General features: G+C 49.8%; 1 protein-coding gene across 3 annotated transcripts in view; it reads right to left on the bottom strand.

Moving 5' to 3' along the window:
- LOC309867399 (endophilin-A3) overlaps positions 1-20,689 on the bottom strand; it is a 487,937-nt gene that overhangs the window by 346,514 nt on the left and 120,734 nt on the right. For 2 of the 3 annotated variants that reach the window (XM_082736214.1, XM_082736213.1), the window contains one exon: positions 10,624-11,319. The exons of the other annotated variant lie outside the window; for it this stretch is intronic. In XM_082736214.1, coding sequence (XP_082592340.1) covers positions 11,114-11,319 — 206 coding nt within the window. In that variant the 3' untranslated portion in view covers positions 10,624-11,113. Of the gene's footprint in view, positions 1-10,623; positions 11,320-20,689 lie in introns of those variants that run through there. 3 annotated transcript variants of the gene reach the window in all.

The following is a 20,689-nucleotide window of genomic DNA, read 5'->3' as shown; positions in this document are numbered from 1 at the left end:
TGTCAGAACAGGGAGCTATGAAAGAATTGGGTACCGCAGCAATTCAGACAGTCATAGGAGCGTTAGAGATTTCCTAGGGGAGGTGATGTTTCAGTTGATAGCTAACGCTTACATACAGGCACAGGATCTTGTTTAAAATAAAATCAGAAAGCTATTCTCCTTCTCTACTTTTTCTCCAATGAAAACCAATCTACTATCCCAAATAGACATTTTAGAATAATTTAAAGGGCTGCGGTGGGCATCAGATCTAGGGAAGAACAAGTAAATTCATCACATTCCCTGGAACAAATCCTATCTGACCACATAACACATGGGAGTTCTGTGTGCATCTTCAGACTCATAAGGAATTGAGGGAACACTGCAGAGTATCTGCAGTGGACATACCCTAATGGGGGTCCCCAGTGACCCCTGTGTCTCCTGATATTCACACCACTGTGTAATCCCCTCCCCTGAGTGTGGAGAGGACCTGTGACTTACTTCTAGAAATAAGATACGACCAAGCTCTCTCTTCCTCGGTGCCACCTGCAGAGGTGGCAGCCGTCTCCTGCTTGGCATCATGGCTACCCTCAGACCTCTGATAAAGCCCATGATCATTAAAAAGAGGGCCAAGAAGTACATCCAGCTCCAGCCAGACCCATATGTCAAAATTAAGCACAACTGGCAGAAACACAAAGGCGTTGACAATAGGGTACATAAAAGATTCAGGGCCAGATCTTGATGTTCACCACTGATTACAGGAGCAGCAAAGAAACAGAGCACATGCTTCTCAGTGCCTCCTGGAAGTTCCTAATCCACAGCATCAAGGAGCTCGAAGTGCTGCTGGTGTGCAACAAATTGTACTGTGCAGAGATTGTTCATGATGTCTCCTCTAAGAACCACAGAACCTCCTGGAAAGAGGAGCCCAGGTGACCATCAGAATCAGCAAGCCCAATGCCAGGCCGTGCAGCAAAGAAAATGAATAGACGGGATGCCTGGGTGGCTCAGTGGGTTAAGCCTCTGCCTTTGGCTCAGGTCATGGTCTCAGGGTCCTGGGATCGAGCCCCGCTTGGGGCTCTCTGCTCAGCAGGGAGCCTGCTTCCCCCTCCCTCTCTGCCTGCCTCTCTGCCTACTTGTGATCTTTGTCTGTCAAATAAATAAATAACATCTTTTTAAAAAAGAAAATGAATAGACAATTTGTGTACATATCATATTTGTGTTGATAAAACCGTAACACTACACACACACACACACACACACACACACACAAAGCATTTGACAAAGGCACAGGGACAGCACTTCTTTGATTATGTTATTTAACATTATAACTTCCCTCTCACCAGGAGACCTTCTCCCCGGTTTGATAGATTGAAGGGAGCCAGTAATAGAGACTCATGTGGCAAGGTGCTGAGGACCCCCAGCAGACAACCCACCAAAAAAAAAAAAAAGCAGCAACTGAATTCTGCCATCAACCACGTGAACTTGGCAGTGCATCCTTACTCAGTCAAGCCTCAGATGAGACCTCAGCCCTGACTGACCCTTTAATGTCAGTCTTGTGAGAGACCCAGAAACTGAGGATCCATGTGAGCCCTGCCTGGATTTCTGAAATACAGAAGTTGCCAGAGACCCAATCTGTGAATGTGTATTGTTTTAAGCCACCAGGTTTGTGATACTTTGTTACACACTAGTAAATAAGTAATACAGTGCCTACAACTAAAGAATTAAGGGGGCGTCTGGGTGGCTGGATTGATTAGGCATCTGACTCTTGATTTCAGCTCAGGTCATGATCTCAGGGTTGTGAGATCGAGCCCCATGTTGGGCTGGGTGTTGAGCCTGCTTACAATTCTCTCTGTCCCGCTCCCTCTGCTCTCCACCGCTCACACTCTCTTAAGAAAAAAAAAAAAGAGAGAGAGAGAGAGAGAGAATTAAGAAATAGTTCATCTGTTGCTTGTTCCTCTCATTTCTCTTTTCCAGTATGTTGGTACCAGCTGTGAAATGGGGTGGCTATCACATCAGACCCAGAACTAGAGAGCTCTGGATTGATTTTGAACCCACCATTTAAACATAACTTCTTTTTATCACGCAGGGAGATATGAAAATCTATATAAATAAACATTTTTATTTGCTTAGAAAATCGAATTTAAAGGGACGTCATTTAGCTCTCCTTTTCAGGACGCCTGTTAAAAGCCAGCTTCAAGAATACAGTTCCAGCTTTCAGAATCTTGAGAAAGAGGTTCTAGTCTGGCATTCCCATGCATTCCTCTGCAAAAAAATAGTTCTGGGCAGGAATTATCCACGAGAAGGTTTGGGTGTGAAGTAAGAATTCCAGACGAAAAGGAAAACGTGCAAAGACCCAAAGATGAAAAGTTCCAATTCAACCACCACGTGCTTTGTAAATGTTTGTTGTGGCAGAGAAAATGCGGCACATTTGCCAGACCCCATCTCCTACGCCTCGTCCTTGGAGCCTACAATTCCCAGCATCCTCACAGAGCCACGTGACCCATTGTGGACAGTGAAATAAGAGTGGAATTGCTGTGTCTCTCTTGAGAGTCGAGACAGTGGCAAGCCCCCGTGGTTTCTCCAGTCCCTCTCTTCCCCTTGGGCAGCTAACACAGATGCTGTACATGGCCATGGTGAGCCACGAGTCAAAGGATGCTGGATTGCTGACCCCAGGACAGCTGGCTTAAGAGAGTCATCCCACAGACGCTGGGACTTACACGAATGAGGAATTACATTTATCTGTCGAACCTGTGTTTTTTTTAGTTGTTGCTGTAGCATAAAGCAGTCTCTGCGGACACACACATTTGCGGCACAAAGTGAAAATGGGATTGGCTCAGGTTAAATGGGCAGAAAAATGAGTAAGGGGTCAAGTTTGTGAAGGGCACTCATGCCGTGCTATGTGGTTTTGGACTTTACCCTAAGCTCAAGGGCTTGCTTAGTATAATATCTGTCCACGCGGTGGAGTGACAAGATTGGAATGATTACTCTGACCGTGTGTTTAATAACCCAAGCGAGAGTCCTATTAGCATAACCTGGCACGAGCCGTCATGGACATGGGAGGAAATTGATGGACTGGAGAGTTGTTAGAGAGACAGGATTGATAGGACTTGGTGAATGACTTTAAAGGTGGGGGTGCCAGGGAGAGGTGTGTGAAGGCTGGCTCCCTGATTTTTGACATGGACCGTGTGTCATTCACTAATACAGAGAACGTAAGAGGAAGAGGAGGACATTTGTTTCTGATTTTGATTTCCGCCTTCGTCCATCATTGGCTCATGGCTCAGAAGCTCAGGCTTGAAGCACGTTTTCTCAACTCTGTTCCTATGCTCTTCCGTTGTGAGCGTCAGCCTGAAAGAGACACGCAGAAGCCCCCGAGTCCTCCAAGGCAAGTGGGACATTCAATCCTAGCCTGGGTCCCTGGTTTACCATCAAAGCAAGAAGTGGGACTTGTGCGGCACTCCCCATGAAACTGCTAAATGCTCTTCCATTAACTAAACACCAGAGCACTGTGTTTTTATTGTTGTTTTTGAACATCAAGAAAGAAACTGAAAGACCCTGGAGCCGCACCCAAGAAGCGGACACCAAGCCTCCACTGGATGCAAGTTGCAAGAGGTTTATTGGTTACACAGGCGCCTGCGGACGCATCAGCCTTTGTGGACTGAGCGCGCCGGGATAGATTGGAGAGCAGATTATATAGGGCAAGGGTTGGGGTGGCGGAAAGCGAGCTTACAGAAGCAGATGCTTGGTTACAGGGAACTGATTGGTTAACTTAAATCAAGCATTGTCAGGCACTGGGTTTAAGGCAAGGACACAGCGGTTTGTTCTGGTGGGCCTTGGCTCAGCACTCTGGAAAGTCCCAGGTACACTCTATTCCTCATTTGTCTTTTCTTTTGACAGACCGGGTGATCACAGACAATAGACATCCTGGTATGTGTTGCCATCCGGCTATGGGGACAATCCAGCCTTCAGCAAGGGGATAGGGGGTGCTTTGGGGACATCAGGTTACTTAAACAAGCCTTTAGCAAGGGGAGAGGGGTCTTTCAAAACCAAAAGATGGCATAAAACAAATATTCCTCAATTCATGTACGTCGTCAGGAAAACGGAGAACACAATGTCCTGTGCTCTGCAAAGCATAAATAAAGAAATAGGAAAAGAAAATTAAAACAAAACAAAACAAAAAATCCTGGTATTGACCTGAAATTTCAGGTCAGGTAGAGACTTCGGATCCAAGATGAATCGAGCTCACATTTTTTTACTCAAACCATCTAACCATAACCACTAAACGGAGATGATATAAAAGTGTCAGAAACCAGAGAAGAAAATCCTCCCCGTAGCTGAGACGCAGAGACGAGGTACGGCAAGTAGCCGTCGCTCTGCCAACAAGCACCCTCATGACCAGGGAAGGGAGCTACGCACCCCACCCCCCCCCCCCCAGCCCTCAGCGTCCTCCCTCGGCTCTGCGGGGAAGGCAAGGGCACAAGCGCAAAAAAAAAAAAAAAGTGCCAATGCAGTTGGCAATGATGCTTTACCCCTCTGTCCTTAAAGACAGGCTGATTCTAGGGCACCTGGGGGGCTCAGTTGGTTAAGCACCTGCCTTCAGCTCAGGTCTTGATCCCAGGGTTCGGGCTCCCCACTCAGCTCCCTTTGTCCTTCCCCCCTGCTCATGTGCATGCTCTCTCTCTCTCTCTCTCTCTCTCTCCCAAATAAATAAATAAATCTTAAAAAAAAAAAAAAAAAGTGGACATTCTTTCCCTGCTCGATCAGCTGGGAGATTTCTCCTGGGCTTGGAAAGAACCAGAAGAATTTCCACTAATAAATTATACGCCGTGACCCAGAGAAGGAAGGACCCAGGAGCGGGGCAGAGGCGAGCAGCGCGCTGAGTCTGAGAGATGAGGAGGTGAGGGGGAGGTTGCCGGAGTGCCGGGGCTTTGGGAGGGAGGGAACACCTTGAAGAAGGCTGGATGTGGGTTTTCCACACACTCCCGGATGAGAAACTCTGCGGACAGGAGGGCCTCACGGCACAAGCCCAGGACCCAGTCTTCTTTCCAGTGGCTGATTGGAAGCAGCTTGCTGTCGACCCCGCGCCGGGAGCCAGGCTAAGGATGCTCTCTGCCGGCCTTCTCCGCATGTGTGTGAGTGTGAGGGGGTATGGAGGGGTCTCCCCTGTGTGGTACCCTCCTGCGTGCCTCTTCCCAGCTTCCTCCCCTCGCTTCCTCTTGTCACGGGAAACCAGACACCGTGGCTTTAAACCCGAAGTGGAGGACATGGTAAGACCCCCCTCTCCCGGCAACCGAGCACCTGGGCGCTCTCTGCAGGGGAGCTGCTCCCCAGAGGGCCCAGCGGGGGGCACGGCGGATGTCCGCCCCATCCCTCAGTCCTGCCCCCCAAGCTCGCCCTCCGACTCTGCTTCCCTCTGGACCCAGGACTCAGGAACCAGACGACGCCGAGAGGGGTGGGGAAGTCATGCTAACGGAGCTGCTTCTGCGTGGAAGACATATCTCAGCGGAGAGGGGTCCTCAGGGACGGGGGTCACTTTCCCCAGAGGACTCTGACATGAGTTAAAATAGCGCAAGAATCCAATGAACTCCAAGGCCACTCCATGAGCTCCCCGGGGCCGCTGTAACAGACAACCCCAGCGGGTGGCTTAAAACAACACAAATGCATTCTCTTGCTGCTCTGGCGGAAGTCAAGGTGTCGCCAAGTCTGGCTCTGGCTGATGGCCCTGGGGGAGAACGCTTCCTTGCCTCTTCCTGCTTCTGGTGGCTTCGGGTCTCCCTCGACTGTGGGCTGAGTCCCTCCCAACTCTGCCCCTGTCCCCACGTGATCTTCTCATGACCTTCCCCCCCCAACCCATGTCTGCCTTGTGACAAGTGTCCCTCTCCTTTTTCTTGTAAGGAACCAATTATTAAATTTAGGGCCGCCCTCCCTGATCCAGGATCTTAAGATCCTTCACTTAACTGTGTCTATAAAGACCCTATTTCCCAGTAAGGTCACATTCTCAGGTTCTGGGAGGTTAATCCTCGGACATAGCTTCTGGTGACCCTTATTCTATCCTCTGTCACAACCAAGACCTGAACTCTATATTCTGTATTCTCGATGCCACTTGAAAGTACGTCTAACCGCGTTGCCTGAAAAAGCTTATCAGAGATTGTACAACTGAGACCAAAAGACGTGAAGATACTCTCACAGTAACATTCTAGCATAAATATGCCCCAAATCTGGATATAAAATTTCTTCCTTTACCAAATTCCCAGGCAGGAAATGACTATATTTCTTATGTTCGGGTGCTGATGCTAAGTACAAGATCTGCTGGTGACTCACCCCAAGCCCCTCAATGATCCTGAAGTGTGATCGATCTTGTCCCCCGCACAAAAGCTGGGCTGCTCCCCTGAGTACGTAGCATCTCTGACGATAATCCTGGCCAATTCCCCTTCTCCCTCTAAAAAGGCAGCTGCACAGGGAGCCAGCCCTGCCTCCTGGGCTGACTTCCAGGGTCTGAGATCGGCACGGACTCCTGACCGTGTCCTTCTGTGTTTTGCCTGCCACGTTTCCTAAAACGCCAACATTCCCATCAAATTTTGAATTTCGCTCTTTAGATCACGCTATCCCTTCCAGTCCAGCCAAGTTGCTCTGCTCACCAGCCAAGCTACAAACTGTTGTTTGCCTGAAACACGGACACTTACTGATGTGCCCATAACACTTTCTTGCTTATAGGATTCCAGGGTTGTTTCAAAGAAATCCTTGGAGGATCCAAGGAACAGAATTCGTCAAAGTGGCTACCACTGACCTGTCCTTGTGAGACTGCCCCCTGGAGGCAGTGGGGAGGATTTGTGGCACGGCCAGACGCCGGCGTTCTGCTCCTTGAATGGAGTACAGAGTTAGTTCTAAGCGCCTACCTATCTGCAGCAGACGGGACTTTTCCTATAGACCAAGGAATGATAAGAGACAAATAACCAAGGTGTTTCCTCTCTCCAGGATGTTTTGGTTGGTGTATTACAGGGTCTCTTGAGTGATCAAAAGTATCTTCAGCACAAGGTGAGGTTAAAAACGTTGTCCAGACATCGCCGTGTAGTGCTGCCCACACCAGCTGGTGTCCCTCAACCCAGACCCAGTGTTGTCAAGAACACGTGGACTGGAGGCCAAGCTGGCTGTCTCGTGCATGTAGCACGAATTCACAAGACATCCCTAGGAGGCCTAATCCCCTTACCTTCGAACCCAACCTGATCTGCAGTCCTTCCTCTCAAGCAAAAGGGGACTTCCAAGTGGGACTGTCAACCAACCCAACTGCGCCTTTTCTCTCCATTTCCCTTCATCCCTACCCTTCTTAGTGTCCTAAATATATGTCTAGTCAATTTCTGATCTTGTTCCGATGATGTGGATTTTAGCAGGAGTTTCTTCAACGTTGTGGGTTACGCGTCACTCAGGTATCTTTGATGGCTTTGTTTACTGTGTCTGCGGATGCTGGAACCTCAAGCAGAGACTTAGAAGCAGGGGACACAACCGTCCACGCCCACCGCCTGTTCTCCTGTAGGTACGCAGCTCTAAACTATGGTTTCCTTTTCAGTAATGATCACTAGAACCTATTTGCTACAAATTAGGTTGTAAATGTGTTAGCCCTACACCCCACGTTTGCTAATGTCTCTGGGAATAGACTTCTAAGCCTCTTTGGTACGGCCGAAGGGTCTGTCCCTGATAATAACCGATGATGTTGAGCACCTTTCCATGTGCTTACTGGGTAATTACACACCTTCTTCTGGGAAGCGTGTCTTCGAATCTTTGGGCCATTTCTAATTGCTTATTATTGACTCGTGAGAATTTTTGACATATTCTGAATTGTCTATAGTCGAAGATAATATGTGTTGTGACTATTTTCTTCCAGACATGCATTATGAATACTTTCAACTGTGGTTTGCCTTTTTATTACTTTTTTAAATGGCATTCTTTGATGAGCAGAAATTTTAAAATTTTCTTTTTTTTTTTTTAAGTAGGCTTCCTGCCCGGTGTGGAGCCCAATGCAGGGCTCAGACTCATGGCCATGAGATTAAGACCTGAGCCGAGATCAAGAGTTAGATATTTAACCGAGTGAGCCACCAAGCCACCCCAGAAATGTTTAATTTTAATTATGTCTAATTTATCAGTTTTTTTTGGGGGGGGGGGTTAGTGCTTTTTTGTGTCCTAAGAAATTATGCCCATTTACAGGTTATGAAGACATTTTCTTGGTTTTTTGTTTTTTGTTTTTTAAGATTTGAGAGAGAGTGAGCTTGAGCAGGGGGAGGAGTAGAAGGAAAGAGAGAGAGAGGGAGAGAGGGAGAGAATCCCAGACTCCGAGCCCAGCATAGAGCCCGCTGCGGGGCTTGATCCCATGACCCTGAGATTGTGACCTGAGCTGAAACCAAGAGTCAGATGCTTAACCGACTGAGCCACCCTGGGGTCCTGGGAACAGACATTTTAACAATATTAGCATTTCCGTCCATTTATTAGGTATTCAATTTCAATATGCAAAGTCGTGCACTTGTCAGTGTGAAGGTCTTCCATAGCTTTTGTTCAAAACTGTTTTTGTACTTTCTGCTGCTCTTATGAAATTTTTTCATTATTATATTAAATCTAACATTTAATAATTTCCAGTGTACAGAAACATATTGATTTTTGTCTATGATCTTGATAAATTTTATCTCATGATCTTGATAAATTTGTAGTATATATATTAGTATATATACTATATGTTAGTATATATATATATGTTAGCTCTAATTTTTTTAATAGATTAAGAATTTTCTACATATCCAATCTTTTCTTTTCTGCAAAAAAAAAAAAAAAAAAAAAAACTTTTATTTCTTGCTTTTCAATCTTTAGGCCATTTTTTTTTTCTTTCCTTACTGTACTGCATGGTTATAAACTCATTCTAAAAACCATGATCAGGGCTATTTCTTATAAATACTCCATTCCCCTTCTCCATAGGTCTGTCTGGGCTTCTGATAACCCGGGTCTTCTTTGAACCCTGCTCATCTTCATTCCCCAGATAGAAATACCTTTTCTCCCCATTCTCCCAAGTTTCTGTGAGGAGGGGTTTTCTCCAAATAGCCCTAGCTAGTTGAGTTCCCTGGCTTGAGTTTGGGTTAGGAACGGGGCGCCAGTATCCCAGCCCCTCCTTGGAAGGCGGCCTGCACGCAGGGAACGGGCGTTCTTGACCCTTGGCAGCCGTGCGGGAAGCTCGGTGTTGAAGTTTCGTCCCTGTAAGAGCGGGTGACCCTTCCCAGACTGGACCCGGTGAGTGCGTCTGAGCCCTCTGGGGTTCCGTTAGCAGATGCTGTCGCTCCACTGTCTGACACAGCCTCACGATGCAGGTTACACACTGGCTCTTACCTGTTTTAACCCCCGACTAATGACCCGGTTTATTTAGAACTCATAAGGGAAAGAGGGGAGCCGTGTACTGAAACCTCCCCCGATCCGTACCCCCCCCCCCGCCCCAGTCTGTAAGTGCAGCTTCTGCAGCGACTGCGTGTTAACTCAGTTAACTGCAATTAGTTTCTTTCCCAGACAAGACTCGGAAGCGTATTACAGACAGCAAGAATGGCTCCGGACGTCTTCTCGTTGATAAATTTCAAACATGGCCACTAGAGATGGAGAGCTGGTGGGGTATAAAAAGCTAATGTGCGAGTATGTGGGGGCAAACACATAGGAGGAGGGGCAGCGTGGGAGAGGCGGAGAACACAGGCGTGGCAGGGAGACCACCCAGGGCAGGAGCCCGCCTCTGGCATCCCATGACCGTGTGACTGCGGGCAGGTTGTCCCCAGCCTGGCTGCGTCTCAGTTCTCTTATCTGCAAAATGGGATGATAGGAGCATTGGGTTTATTCATTTAAACACGCACAGCAGCACCTGCCGCACAGGAGGCCCTCCGTCAGTGTTAGTCATTATTATTATTTATTATGGACGCAGTGTATACAGCTGCTTTAGAGAAGGTGTCAGGGAAGGGAGTGGGTGGGAAGAGAAAGGAGGAAGAATGTCCAGGATGTTGTTGGGACTTTGCTGGCATACCAAGGACCCAGAAGACTGAGCAGTCTGGTTCTGGTCTCCTGGAACCAACCTGGCTGCTGAGCATTTGGAACTAACGTCCGTGAAAAGCAAGGTCCAGCCCAGGGACCGCCGTGGGCACCTCAGTGGGCAGTGGGGGGCAGTTCAAACTCCCCTCACACCACGGGTTGTTGGATCGTGGGCAAGCCATCTGATGAGTCTTCTTCTCTGTGGAAGGAGAAAGGGTACTTGCCCCTACCTGATGGGCGCTGACCCTGAGCGGTCTTGTTACTGTGCCCGCAACCCAACTCCTGCTCCTGCTCCCTCCTGAGCACCCCAACAGGACCGGCGTAAAACACCTACCGGGTATCGGGCAGTAGCCAAAGCTTGTGCTACGCGCTCTTTAAATGGACTTGACAGTGCATGGAAGGGTTTTCTATCCCTGAGGTGGAAGGAGGGTGTGCTGTGTCTGAACTGGGGGACAGTGAAGCCCCACTCTCACACCTGCTGACTCAGTAAGAAGCACCCAGGCACCCACACTGGGACCCAATGGCCAGCCCCGGGGCAAGGGGGCAGTTTACAGCTGGACCCCACCGCGCCTGGAAATCAGTCCAACATGAAGAACAGCTGAGGCCTTTTGCCAACATGATGTTCAAGTTTATTGGGCGAGTCACAGTCAGCTAGAACATAAGGAAAGACCAGATGACACCAGTAATGTCAGGAAACAAAATATTTAGCATTTCTTAAGTTTCAAACTTTGCATTCCGTTGCAGCTGAGGGATATAAACGGGCAATTCGTGGACATAACCACGATTTATTTTTAGCAACAAGAAGCACAAACATTTATTGAACCGATAACTTTTAGGACAATAAGCAAAAAAAAAAAAAAAAGAAGAAGAAAAAAACCCAAAAGCAAAACCAAAACAAAAAACTATAGTTTCATGTAGCTAAGACAGGAAAATCATTTATACAAACGAAACAGATACAAAATACATTATAAAGAGAACACACCTACAAAAGTCATTAGGTTGGTCAAAGAACAAGGATGTCACAGACCACCACACTGGGAGAACACTGGTGTGAATTCATTTCAGTTATGAAAGTGTGTCCAAAGTGTGAGTTACACATTTACTGAGGTAAAGGCACGATCACTTCAACATAGTTAATGGGGAAGAATCCAGATTCTCCGTGTAGCAAGCCCTCATACCAGTTCTCATCTATTTGATTGGTTAATGTAATGACGTCCCCTTCTTTAAATCCTAGTTCTCCTTGGTTTTCTGGTTCAAAATCATAGAGACCACGACAGCAGGGCTGGTCCATGGGAACGTTAGAACCTGTCCACATTATATGGAGACAAAAAGTACAGGTTAATGTGATACCTTGTCCTTGGAGGAGGGGGAGCCGGAGAGCTGGAGACGTCATGAGCGGGTCGGCCCCGGCTCCTGCCCACAGGGCCGGCTCGGCCACTCACTGGTGCTGAGCTCGCGGCGTCTGCACCAGCTGCTGCCAGCCCCAGGACGCCTTCGCTGACCTCCCAGGCCCAAGGCTTTTGGCTTCTCCCTTGGGTACTCCCATCTAGAGGAGTCAAGCCCAGCCCCCGCCCCCAAAAGCAGCTCCTCTCCTCGGCCTGGAGCCTGAGGAACACAACAGAATTCCAAGGCCCGACCCCTGTCCTCAGGGAGCTTATGGTTTCTTTGTGGACACCGGACAGTATGTGGGGGACATTTAAAGGACCCAGATGAGATTTAAAGGACCCAGATGAGGTGGAGAATCACTGATAGCTCCGAAGCTCAGGGAAGGAGGCAGGAAAGGCCTGGGTGGTCGGGACATCTTCCCGGAGCTGGTGACCAGGAGCTGGGAGGAGGCAGGGCGTGACTCGGGAGAGGACGGACAAACCCTTCACAGACCAGCCTGACTGACGTGCTGGGCTCCCTGGGTGAAGCCAGAAGGGCTCGGAATAAGGTTTTTCAAATAGTTACGTTCTAATTTCAAAACGAAAACATGGCAATAGTAAGAAAGGGTGGGAGGAGAGAAGGAAGGGGAGGGGGGAGGGAGAGGGAGGGGAGAGGAGAGGAGGGGGGAGGGAGGGGGAACTAGGGAAGCGGGGAGGACGGCATGTAAAATGGAGAGAAGTCCCCTGTAACCCACCAACCCAGGGCGAACCAATGTTAAATGAACATTTTGGTGGAGAAGCTTCCAGACGTCGTGATGAACGTATCTGTGCATGTATTTACATAAATATATTCGTTTCATCAAAGACCATCCCTATCCGTATTATTGTGAATCTCTTTCCAGAATCCTTTCCACGGCCGACCAGCTGTCAACTCTATCAGGATGACACAGACACACTGTGTCATGCTACGACAGACTGTATGACTTGATTTCTGTGACCCTCCTCCTATATTGCTGGATACATAAGGTCCTTCCTTCCTTTCTTCTTTTTCTTTTGTTCTCTCGTGGCGTTCCTACAGAACTCTTTGAAAAACATCCTAATACATGTTTATTTACAAACATGCACTATCAACACCGGAAGATAAACTTCAGAGGGGGGAATTTACTATTCATAAAACCATCAATTGTTCCAAGACTTTAAACATTTACTTCCAGTTTATTTGTCCATTGTTTTTGTCTTAAAAGTTTCAGGAGCCCCTTAGAAAATGTCATAAATATTTTCTATATGTATCATGTTTTCTTCCATTTGTTTCTGGAGCGTGTCTTGGGGCTGGGGCAGGGAAGAGCGTTTCTGGCACACAGAGAACACACAGAGATTTTAATCAGCACAGTCAAGCTCATCGAGATTTCCATCCCTAGTTTCTCCTCCACATCCATTCAACTAAATGCATCCCAGGCATGATTTAATTTCTTCATGTGAAAATTTTTACTCTTAATTCCACCGAATTTTGGCCAACACAGGCATTATTATTCATTTATTTATTTATTTTTAAAGATTTTATTTATTTATTTAACAGGCAGAGATCACAAGTAGGCAGAGAGGCAGGCAGGGAGAGAGGAGGAAGCAGGCTCCCTGCTGAGCAGAGAGCCCGATGTGGGGCTCGATCCCAGGACCCCGAGATCATGACCCGAGCCGAAGGCAGAGGCTTCAACCCACTGAGCCACCCAGGCGCCCCAAGGCATTATTTATTTTTGATGACACGGAGCAGTTATCTCAAGACAACTCATTAAAGGACCCGTTATTCCTCCACTGACTTCAAATACTGCTTTTATCTTTGTCATACATTTAATGATCACGTGCACTTGGACCTATTTCAGGATTTTCTATTTTTTCCACTGATCCACTCAGGAAACTAACAATGTATCATTTTAAATATTGTAGCTTTAAAGGGTTATGCCTTAATAATTAACAAGGTAATCTCATTTCCTAACCTCATGAAATCATTCCACCTGGTAAACTTTATTGAGTCCCCCCCCCCTCGAAATTTCTTTTTGGGGGGTACCTGGCTGGTTCGGTCAGTAGAGCATACAGGTGCTTGATTTTAGGATAGTGAGTTCGAGCCCCATATTGGGCATAGCAATTACTTTTAAAAAATCTCATTTTGATTTTAAATGGATATTTTTTTACTACTCTTTTTTCAAAGATGTATTTATTTGAGAGAGGGGGAGACATAAGCAGGGCGAGGCAGAGGGAGAGAGGGAATCTTCAAGCAGACTCCTCACCTAGTGTGGAGCCCAATATGGGGCTCGATCCCAGGACCCTGAGATCAGGACCTGAACCAAAATCCAGTCAGCTGCTTAATTGCCTCAGCCACCCAGGCAACCCCGGAATATTTTAAATGACTGATGACCACTGCAGGCCCAGAAGGAACAACTTTCTCGTGGGTGATACTTTTATCTAGAGCTAGACTGAATTTGTTACTATTTAAAATTTTTCCATCAGTATTTAAAAGTGAAATTCCTCCCATTTTATACTCTGGTCAGGCCTTGATATCAGAGCATGTCAGCTTTAAAAAATAAACTTTTTTTCTATTTTCTAAAATATTCGAACTTGAAGATTTGAAACGATTTGCCCCCAATTATCTTGGCTTACGGATTTCTGAATGTAGAATGCTTTCTCGGACAGTTTATGATGGTGACATAGAGTGTCTGAGAAGGAGAGGGGGTCATCGTGGTCCAGCTCACCATAGCCTCTCACGGGGACATGTGGCCTCAGTGGTTCTCATGATTCCACATGGAGTAGCTGAGGCTGCCCTGGGCAGGGGAGGTGACGCCTGACCCAATCAGGTCAAGGGCATGGACACTGGTGAGTCCAGCGCAGACACGACTGTCCCAGGGAAGATGGAGCTGGGAGGAAGCCAGACCCGCCCCAGGAAAACCACACCCCCCTGTCTACCTGGCAACCACCCCAGGGGCAGAGGCCCCCAGCAGAAGACCCAACAGGCCGTCCAGAAGGAGACCAGGGAAGTCTCCACACCATCCACAGCCAACTCCTCATGGCCCTGTTTCTTTGGTTACACCAGCACAGCGAGGTCTGCAAAGGTGAGAGGCAGTGTCCCAGGTCGAGACCATGCCAGGTTCATGGTCCAAGTCCTCTAGGAAGAGCTTAATCCCCGCACAGGACTGAACTATCCACACATGCCATCCTGAACTATCACCTCTGCCATCCTGTTTGACGCTTTCTGTGCTTACTTCCTTTTTCTGTTCTTACGAAACATCCTTCTTTCTCTCTCTCTGGACTTTGAGAGTGGAAACAAGCTCTGCTCAAGATTATGCTCCTTCCTCACCAAACCTTTCATGTCCCCGGAAAGAGAGGAGAAATTTGGGTATTTCTCTGGTTGGTCAAACGAGGAGCCCCTCAGTCCTGGGCAGCAGATCCCTGCGTGGGGCCCGTTCATTTCTCTGACAGGCGAGGAGGCGGTCCTCCGTCAGGGCCAGCCCCACTCCTGACCTTCCCAGCACGCTGTCCACACCCGGGAGGGAGCAGGAGCCAAGCCCTCCTTCCCTTGCAGGCCGTTCCTCAGTGCAGTTCTCCACGGAGCGGAGATGACCCCTTGTCATCCTGTCATGGCGGCTCTCAACATGGCGGCTGACTAACAAGCTCTTCGTCAGCAGAGCCCTGGGCCAATGAAATCATGAAGCTCTGACGCTGGCGCCGGGGCCTGAGGATTTTTAAGATTTCTCAGGAGTCTCCAGGGTCCAAGGGAGGTTGCAGATCACCCACCTAACGGCCCTCCCTTCGGTGCACTTTCTTCAACCAGAGCTCGGGAGTGTAGAGGAGTTTCATCGGGTAGGGAAAGGGGAGGGGACCCACTTCTCCCTCTCCGGGGAAGACGCTCCTTCCTGCGTGGGGACTTACAGGAAGAGGAGCCTTTCAGAACCTGAATCCGCGTGCACTGTTGTCTCTAGAAGACAGGCGATGTTTCTAGCCCTTGGATGGCTCCTTCCAGGACACGCCTCCGTCCTATCCCAACCTCCTGTATTCCTTTTGTCCTAGTGGTGGCCGTGGAAGGACTTCAACACGAGGTCCTGTTCGTTATCTTGCGTTGGAACAGAACGACGTTCCATCGCTTCAGAGCACTGGAAACTGAGTTTAGCCTGCAGAATTTTCATTTTCCTTTGGAAAGGCGATGCCTCACCGGGTGAGCCGGGGCACTGAAAATCCACGCCAACTGGGACTGTGGAGTCGAAGTCAACTCTATTAATGAATACCAGTTGTAACGTGGTCTATCGAAGTGATTACTAGCCTATAGCATGTCTTGCCCTCCCGGTGCACTGAAGAGGGAGATGGAGTTCGGTGCCATACCACACGGTCATCTTGGACAGATTTCCTTGAACGTGAAATGTCGGTGCTAGAAGGGTATCTGGTGGCCGTCCACGGACCTCTCTCTTTTTGAAGACGACACAGTGACACCTCCAAGAGGTCACAACAGCCTGGCCCCTGGGCTAATGGCAAAGCCAGAACCAGACACCAGGGCTCCCAGCCTGGGCTCTATCCTGCTGATGTCACCTCCTACATGATCTGTGACACCGCGAAGGGTCGCCAAGACATTTTACGGGCTATCACACTGACCAAGGGTATCACAACATAACAGTTTTTCCTCCCGTTGACTCTGCAAGCTACCTGCAGTGACTGAAATCAATGCTGAACGTGAGGCACACACACACCCTGCCCACCAGCCCGCGGCATGCGCCCACGTGTGCACGGCTGGCACACACACTGAACAAATCAGGGAAAAGACACATTACTCACTTCTCACTTCATTTATTCTAGGCAAGGGACCACTGCCATGCTGCCCATTTTGATTTTCTAAGAGCTGGAAAACAACCAGCGCTCATATCACACTCCATCAGCAAGTGAGCCCCAAACATGGCGTCTCTCCTGAGAGGCGGTGGGCTGGCGTCATGTGGCAGGCCACAGTTCCCTGACCCAGGCAAGGCGTGAGCACCTGGCTCTCCGGTCATGTCTGCACCGCCCCCGGCACCGCACGCAGTGCCCCCAGAGCTGGGGTTGGCTGTCCTGGCCTACAGCAGCAGGACGATATTCTGGAATATCACCCAGTGCCTTTGTCGAGCTGGGTCATTTCCACTCTTGGGGCCCTTCAGCCCAAGGACTGCAGCCTCCCTTACTTTAGGGAGAGAAGAGAGCCTGCACATGAACAATGCAGTCAATGTTGTAACTTCTAGGTTCCCAAATCATGCCATTTCAGCCACAAACTGGTGTGAAAGCCAAGGTTTACAGGCTTTCATGCCCAGACCAGAGCCAGGTGGGCTTTTAGGAAATTTAAAAGACAGAGAGACAGACAAACAGACAGACAACCTGACTTCTGGAGTCTAAGGAACCAGGATGTGAAGAACCCAGAGCGTGGAGATTTGATTACAAGCCGTGGAGAGGGAAGGGCTATTTCCCGCCACTGGAGAAGACCTATGAGCTTTTTCTAGAGGCGGAGAAGGGGCTGGAGAGAGAAGAGGGTGGGCAAGAAGGTTGAAATGCTCCCCTGAGTCTACCCAGGGTGGGGGTAGGGGGGGTCTTAGGCTCCACTTCCCACTGGAACTCTGGGAGGAGGCACATCCTCCAAGTGCTCCCAGCCGGCATGGTGGGGAGGTGTAATTACACAGGGAGGGGCCTAGGGAGCCACCCCTGGCTCCCCATGACCTTGGAACACATCTCGAGTGCCCTCCGGAAGTGAGCAGGTGCTGTGGGGAAGGGGACAGCTGGACCAAAGATGGCCTGGGGCGGGCAGGACGCTGAGCCCCCACAAGCCAGAGCGGGGGGCCTGGCCCACAGAGCTGGGCCTGGAGTGACAAATGATCCCAGCGGTGCCAGCAGTTCAGCCCCAGACCAGCCCCGCTGCCTGCTACCGTGACGTCCATGCCACGTCCCCTGGCCTCCGGGCAACATCCGGGGGGAGCGGTGTGCGGAGGAGGGGGTCTGTGAGAACCATGAGCTGCCCTGACAGGGGGTCTCCACCGAACAGACCGGGTGTGGGTCCTGAACTGACCAAGTGATAAACGGCTAGTGTACTTTCTACTGCAAGAGACCGGGTTACCTTAAAATGGCAAGATTATGGGTTTTTCCACCATTAGAAGAGATGGAAAAAAGATTAATTTTTTTTTCTTTTTTTTGGCCAACAGTAGAAATGGAAAAAAGATTAACTTGTTTCCCCCACTGCTCTAAATGGAGACACATAAGCAAGTTCGGTTCACTTAAGAGAAGTCAAGCTTCTGCCCACCGAAGTGATAATGTAGGAAGTTCCCCTCTCCACTAAAGAGGGGTCGGAGTCAGCATGGGATGGAGCCCATGGGACCAGGCAGAAAGGGGGGGGGGTCTTCCTCACCGGACCAGACACAAACACCTGCATGGGACCCCCAGCTTCCCCCCATCAGAAGCCAGCACCTCTGCAGAAACCTTCCCATAAGGAAAGATGGATTCTATCCAGTGTACTGTCTCTGGGGACACCTCGCTCCTTCTGTCTCCTGGGGCCTCACAGCCACTGCTCCTTGAGCTTGGGCACACCTTGCTGGCTGAGGGGTGGCCCATGCTGTCTGGCAGGTGGCCGACGCCCCCAGCCCTAGCCCAGGCCTCCGCCTGCCTGCCCTGGCCAAGGGGCCCGTGTTTATTTTCTCTTACTCCCGAGCCCTGGCTTAACGTAACATGAGAGCAGAGGTGGGAAAAAGTCTTCCTTGTGAAAGCACCACAACAAAGATTATTTTAACAGAGAAAAAGGAGGGTCCCTGTTAAATATTTATTATTCAAGTCCTGATCCACACCATTAGGAGAAAAAAGAAACAAAGGAATCCATAACACAGGAGTTTCAAGGGGGCCGGGTGTGCGGTGAGTGCGTACTGCGTCGGGAATGCACAAGAGGCCGGGAGCTCGTGTTTCCCTAAAGTATGTTCCCTGCCCTCTTGGCAATACTATGGCCTGGGTCCCCTCTTATCATTTTACAATACTGGGTCCCCTCTTATCATTTTAACAACACTACAGTTCTGGGGAGGGCCCTTCCCCACCCTCCCTTCTGTGTCCCCAAGTCCCAGGTGCAGAGGCCCCTCACTCTCACGGAGATGCCCAGCGCTCTCCTTCTGCTCGCGGTCCCGCCAGCAGCGGGGATGACTTCATAACCCTCAGTGCCAGGACAATATTCTAAGTGGCTCCCTGACATCCGTGGCTTTACTCTGGTACCAGGACTCCCCCCAGTTTGGTGGATGGAGGAATGAGCATCCACAAGTTCAAAGCAACTCAGCAGTGGTGCTGAGACGTGGCCTCCATCTGGGTCCAGAGTCTTGCTCTTGGCCTGAAAAAAATCACTGGCCTGTGAGATTATCCCCACTCAGCTTCTGAGCCAACCCCAGGCCAGGGATGGGCATGAGGGCAGGGGGCGGGGTCTATCAGTTGGGCTTCGGAGCCTGGCCTGCTCCGGGGAGCTCCCAGGCCCTGGAATGTTCTTTGGGAGCATTCTCTCCTACAGCCCTCCCTGGCCCTCAAAGGTCTACCAGGTCCCACATGCTCCAGAGATGTCCTTTGGCTACTTATTCCCGGTCCTGCTTTCCTCTGCCTGAGCACCTGCTTCTGAGTAGGCAGCTCAGGCTTCAGTGAGAAAACAAAAAAACAAAGCAAGCACCGGAGTTGACTCTGGGTGGCACAGCAGCCACCAGAGGGAATGTGGCATCTGATGGCCCTGGGTTTCTGCAGCCTGGTCTGCTCCTGTGCTCCCCTCACACTTTGCCACGTGCCAGGATCCGGGGGCCGGTTCTCCAGGGCTGGACTTCTGCTCCTGGCACTGACTGCGCTGGAGGGGGAGAGGCAGGGAGAGGTCCGCGCAGCAGGGGACATGCTTCTCTCCGTAGCACAAAAATCCTGCCACTCTTCTTTGCTGGACTTAAACTTGGGTCCCTTCCAGACCCTCACAGGAACCCCCCCAACTTGCTCTTGTCTGCGGGTGCTGCCTCTGAGGACTTCATTCCCTGGAGGCACCTGGGGCAAGCCGTCCCCACTGAAAAGGTAAGCTGTGATGCCCCCTCAATCCCCCAGTCCTATTTTTAGAAGGGAAAGGGGACAGAGAGACGAGAGTTACAGGACGGTTGTCGACGTGTGTGCCCATCAGGGAACAAGGTCTGGCGACTACCAGAAGCTACTGACCTGAGGATGGCTCTTTGTCTTTTAGTAAATGCCCCAGACTGCTGTGCCTTTTGACTTTTTGTTCCTGCTTTGTTTTTGTTTGTTTGTTTGTTTTTTTAAGTCTTTCTCTTGCCTCCCTTGTCGCCGGGCTGTGACCTGTCACTTTCCTGCCGTCAGTGGACCTTCCCGAAGCCGTCCCTCGGCCTTTCTAATCTGCTGCTTCCAGTCTGCTGTAGGCTAAGAAATCAGATAACCAGTTAGGTCACACGAACTCTTGCTCCATGGCAAGCGCCCTGCCCAGCACCTCCGATCCACATGATCGTAGGACAACCCCGGGCAGTCACGGTGGTAATATCTGCTCTCTTGAGCATGAGCTTGAGACCCAGCAGGAGTAACCACGAGCCAGGATCTGGACCTCCCTGTGACCTCCCAGCCCATCTAATACTGAGGCCCGCAGGTGGCACCTGTCTGGGCCAGGTAGGCTCCCGTTCTGCCTATTTCCTGGGCGGACGTCTGGAAGTTCAGGGGGTGTTTCCTTACCACCAGTGCTACGCGTGGGGCTGCAGAGAGCAAGTTTCCTGTTCACGGGTGGAGTTACCCCAGCCGGGAACGAACCCGAGCCTCCCTCTGGAGGCTTTGGCTGTGCACCAGGGTGACCCTGAGAGCTGGCTTTGCCTGCACCATTAGACAATGGGGTAGTTTGCCTTTTAACCCGCGGGGGCACAGACCGGATTCAAACTCTCCAGTGTATGTCCGGTTCCGACTCCTCTCCAACACCCAGCGAGCGCTTACTCCCTCCCGGCCAGGCACCTCCCTCAACCTATGAGGTTTGGTTCAAATTGTAATTTCTCTTTTCCCAATCTAAAATCTCAAGCCCTTGCAGAAGAATTATTTGGAAGTTAAGCACTTTCCCTGCAGCTGACCCAGACACAGCGCTGGTGCAGAATTGTAATAAATACCCCCAAAACCATTTTGTCCGCCGCCTCTGACATGCTATTTTTGTCCACTGCTAATAAACTACAGGGGAACGGCAGATCCCTGGTTTCTAGCTCTGGATGAGGTCACCCCTGGTCCCAGATTTTCTTAGCTGCAAATTTTATGCTTTAATCTGTGGTTAATGTTATAGATTAAAT

Source organism: Mustela nivalis (assembly GCF_964662115.1).
Source record: "Mustela nivalis genome assembly, chromosome: 6".
NCBI classification, from domain to species: Eukaryota; Metazoa; Chordata; class Mammalia; order Carnivora; family Mustelidae; genus Mustela; species Mustela nivalis.
The sequence above is the reverse complement of the archived record's forward strand: the minus strand, read 5'-3'. Positions and strand labels throughout refer to the sequence as shown.